Here is a 4,959-nt window from a genome sequence, read left to right on the forward strand (position 1 = left end):
GTGTGTGTGTGTGTGTATTATCTACCTATCTTGTCCCTGACCGGAATAGTGACCTGAGCAGGTGGTTGAGGCAACATGAGACTGAGCTCCCAGGACACTCACACAGCCATGCTAAACACATGCCACTGTGCTGCGAGAACATACACCTGTGAGCTGAATACCTCCTGCGATGTGATTATGACAGATGTGTGTATCTGTGTGCAACTGCACTTCACTAGTTTTTCATGATACACAAATAATCTTCTTATAGACTATGTTAATATGTCACATACATAATAAAAAAAAATATGAATATGAAGTAAAAGTTGAAAGAAAAAGAAAATAATAAAAGAACATCATATTTAATGGGGTGACTGTTTGCTATGAGGCTCGTGCCACTGGAGATGACGCATGTTCATTTGAAATGACGTTGGTATATTGACGTCACTGAATGCCATTCACAAATTGCTATGTAGTCTATGTAGCACGCTTGACCTGTCTGCTAGATACATCCAAGGCGAACTGATGTGTCCTTATTTGTATGCATGTGTGCATGCAACCTTAAAAAAATATGAATAAGTTAACGTGTGCACATGGATACAGTATCTATGAGCATGTGCATGTACAGTAGGAGTGTGCGCATACTGTACGTGTGCATGGATTCATTGTGTAAATGTGTGTGAATTTCTACCTCGAGGATGAGGCTTCTCCACTTTAGAGTCTGTATGTGCTGACAGAAGAAGTAGAGCTATACTACTGGCTGTATTATGAAGCCAGAGAGGCAGTAGGGGAACTGATATGGGTATCAAAGCCTGCCTCTTTGCCTTTGTGCCTTTGTGTGGTAGCCATCAAAGACTTCCATAGCCATCCTGGCATCCCACAGGATTGGCCTCTTATATAAGAACACACCAGCCAGCATACTGCAGGGCTGAAGTGGTGCTGAGGGAGTGGGGGCGGCCGGGGGAGGGAGAGAGGGATGCACTAAATATTCCTCAGAAATTTCCTGTTTGCTTCCTGCTTTCAGAGTTCACTCCATCCCTTAATTACGTCTGTCCTTCTCCAACTTGCTTTCCCTTTGTTTCTTTTGTTTACTCTAATAAGAGCTCTCACTAAATAGATACGCCAACATGTATTATACTATCTATTATTTACTATATGTACTAGATTTTGTGTTCTATTTTTATGTATGTACTGTGTATATGCATGTACTGGTGAACTGATGTATGTATATACAACTGATGTAATCAGTTGGGTAGCTAAGTGGTTTACAAGCTGCAGTAAACACATGCTGTAGCTAATTACCGATGATGGAAGGTAAAAAACAGTGCAAGCTTGTAAGCTGATATCATTTAAAGTTTACCCTAAGTTTATCTTCTACCTGGTGCATGAGGTAACCTCTTTTATGAATGAAAAGATTATAAAACAGACTAAATGTGCCATTTAAGCCACCAAGTCTAAGCTGCACTCTGCCGGTGCTTAATTCCGTTGAGCTAAGCAGCTATGGAGGTACAATAGTCTGATGTAATGTTGCAATGCATTCCTCCAGGTTTTTCTAAAGTGATAACATCTTGTTAATGCAGCACGTCTTGGTGAAGAAACGCTGCCAGAAAAAGGAAACTGAGGCAACCTCATAGCTCCATCAGCAAATCACCATTTGAACCATGTGGCTATAGACGACATTTAAAGACTTTTGATAATGTAACAGATTTTTAAAATAGATTCAAATAGATAGAGATGCGATGTGATGAGTTTTTCTCTCTTGTTTGGGCCACCACCATGTAGTTTCATGAACAATTGTGTGGAAAGCTTATTTTTATAGTTAACTAATAGAGTTGTAATCACGATTGTAACATTTAGGTGATCCAAATACACATACAAAACAACTCAATTTGTATTTCTGAAGGCACCTGAGCCTTTGTCCATCTGAGTAAAAAACATTGTGTTTCCACTCAGCATGCAATACAAAGTATGTGATGCTAAAACGACTGCACCACTAGTTTCTTTCTGTTCCTATCACATTTCAGTATTTTTTAAATCCAAAAGAACGGTACTCAGTGACTGAACCTATATCATGGGCACTGTTTTGTTTCTTAGCTCTCAGACATAACTCAACCACCATCTGGACTCTGTACTCTAACTTAATCTCGAGACTGGTATTTGGCAAGTGGAAGAAAGACAGAACTGTTATGATACACTGAGTAAATGAAAGGACTCCCGTTGTATATTGACTGCAGACAGAAACTTCACAATGTGTGGTGTGGGGTCAGATTTGACCTGACTGTGACAATGAAATCTTGGAGACATGTCCGTGCTAAAGGTCCTGATTTAGAAACACAGGGAAAAGGAAGGCTAAATGGAAATAAATACACTCTGAATTGTAAAGGTATTAAGTTAAATTTGCTGCTGTTTTATAGATTTATAAAATGTTTTTTAACTGGCATAAAGCCTGGGAGACACACAATTATGCTTCCTGTATGCCAGAAGTAACTGCATTGTCTAAGTGCATCCACTGGGTTTCAAAGTTTCAAAGTAGAGTTAAAACTAGAGTTGACACAAATATGTAGCTCTCCATCTTAGAAACACAGTGGCAACACTCTGCTTTCACCAAGACTGCCATCGTGCCTTGAGGGGTAGGAAGCGAAATCTGTGGGATCCTTCTATCGCAGATGTCCCGCCTGCTCAGCTCATTCCCCATGCAAGTTCCATAAGGGCATTTGTCAGTTGGTCAGCCATCAATGAATAGACTCTACAGGGGTTTACAAGGATAGTGACACAAAGACAGGCACAAATGGTGTGTGTGTGTCAGTGTGCAGGTGAGTAAACATGGTCATGCCAGGAAAATTATTACTCAGGCATGTTGCTCTAACAGTCTGAAGACATCCTGATCTTGGCAATATAAGCTTTCAGGATATCTTTGCCAAATTCTTTATTATGTACCAGACCTGTCACCTGAAGGAATATCAATGCAAACAGGTTTCAGATTCTGTGATTAGAAAATGTAACAGTCCGTCTATATATTTATATATCTATCTATTTACGTATCCATTTCTTATTGCATACAGGTCTAATTGGCTAAGGGAATATCTCTATTCGCTGCATTCACTGTAAACAAGAGATCATCTTAAGCACTTAGATAGATTGGATTCAATTACAGTCTGGTATGCTCTAAATATCAGATAAGATAAAATTACACAACCGTTCTAAAGGTGACAAGTTGAGTGAATGCCTCATGAATCTAAAACAGCAGCCAAGGACACAGACCGCCTGCTTTGCCAAAAAGAAAGCACTGCAGAACTGTCTCACTGTTTCAGGGCTGGTCTCGTGATAAGGTTTCATTGTCACACAGAGGGAGCAGAAATCTATGCAGCTAACCCATTATATTTAAGTCTCAGCTAAATAGGCTTTAGTATAATAGAATAGCTTTAATATTGTGATTAATGGTTAATTGAGAGTGCCATATATGATGTACGCTATAATGGAAGTAGTATGTATGGTATATATTATCTAATTTTGTAAAAGATAAATTCTTATATTTAGATGTATGTGTTCAGATGCAGTAACATTATGTCTTTACATGTATGTTAAACACCACGAGGAAAAGCCTATAAAGTTACTTCTGCAATGGCTACCGATTACAGATGGCTTACCAGTATTTTGGTGGTATAGGCGCTGTTGATGGAGATGGAATTGACCAGTAAGTCCAGTGATTTGGGTGGCAGAGCTCCAGGTTCCGGGATTTCTTTGTAGTGCACATCTCCAATATAACATTGCACAGCCGTCATGCGATTAGTGGTTAGTGTGCCTGTCTTGTCAGAGCAGATGGCTGTAGCATTGCCCATCGTTTCACATGCATCCAAGTGACGCACCAGGTTGTTGTCTTTCATCATTTTCTGTGGGTAGAAAAAAACGTGATGATCAGGATCTGGTTCCAATGCATATTTGAAAATGCTTTTAAATATTTGACCTATTACATAAATTAGCTTATCAGGCACTTGCACTGTTTAAATTTTACCGACTATACTGGTTACAATCACAAAAAGAGGGTTGCTTATGCTCACACTGTATGTTAAAATGTTTATTTAAGTTACAGCAACAGACGTTGAATTAAAAAAGCTCAACACAGTGTGACCATTAACTATACCAAATTCTCATGTAACACCACATTTTTCATTCTAAGTTTGCACAAGCAAAGTCAAATGAAAAACAACAAAAACTGCATAAAAATTAAATACATTCATAAAAGTCCCAGTCTTAAAAATATACTACTAAATGAGTACAGTGAGTAAATGGCCAGCCCTCACAGCAGAAATACAGCAGTGCCTCAATGTATGCACTGTATGTGTTTATATGTGTTATACACTGGTTCACCTTGACAGAGTAGGCTAGGGAAATGGTGACAGCCAGCGGTAGCCCCTCTGGCACAGCCACCACCAACACAGTCACACCGATGATGAAGAACTTTACAAAGTACTGGATGTAGATGGGAGTGCACTCTGGCATCCATGGGCGCTTCTGCATCACAAAGTTGTCAATGGCAAAGAACAGGACCAGGATGATGACTGTGATGGCCGACATGAGCAAACCTGAAAAAAGATATAAAAGGTTTCCAGCTGAGCCAATGGAGCGATATATAATGAAAGTGGATTGGATTCATAGGAACATGACCATGAAGTTTCTTTCTAAAACAGTTTCAACAAAAACTGAACATTACAACCATATGAAGGTAGGATTTATTACTTAAGTTTATTGTATTGGACTGGGCAACAAGGTTAGACAGACCTTAATCATAATCATTTATCACTCGTTCTTCCATTACCAAATATATATATCATTCTGCTTGCGGCTGTCGCACAGAGGCAGAGCGTGTTGTCCCCTAATCAGAAGATTGTTGGTTCGATCCCCGGCTCCTCCTGCCACGTGTCGAAGTATCCTTGAGCAAGATACTGAACCCCAAATTGCTCCCGATGCATAGCATCGGTG

At 39.6% G+C, this 4,959-nt stretch overlaps 1 protein-coding gene across 7 annotated transcripts in view; it reads right to left on the minus strand.

The window, feature by feature from the left end:
- Positions 1-4,959, minus strand: part of atp2b2 (ATPase plasma membrane Ca2+ transporting 2) — an 80,561-nt gene that overhangs the window by 26,879 nt on the left and 48,723 nt on the right. For all 7 annotated transcript variants that reach the window (XM_035661873.1, XM_035661881.1, XM_035661875.1 and 4 more), the window contains 2 exons: positions 4,348-4,562; positions 3,627-3,869 (listed from right to left, as the gene is read on the minus strand). In XM_035661873.1, the coding sequence (XP_035517766.1) occupies positions 3,627-3,869; positions 4,348-4,562 (458 nt within the window). The remainder of the gene's footprint in view (positions 1-3,626; positions 3,870-4,347; positions 4,563-4,959) is intronic.

Source organism: Morone saxatilis, unplaced genomic scaffold (genome assembly GCF_004916995.1).
Source record: "Morone saxatilis isolate NCDOM2014 unplaced genomic scaffold, NCSU_SB_2.0 Contig18, whole genome shotgun sequence".
NCBI lineage: Eukaryota > Metazoa > Chordata > Actinopteri > Moronidae > Morone > Morone saxatilis.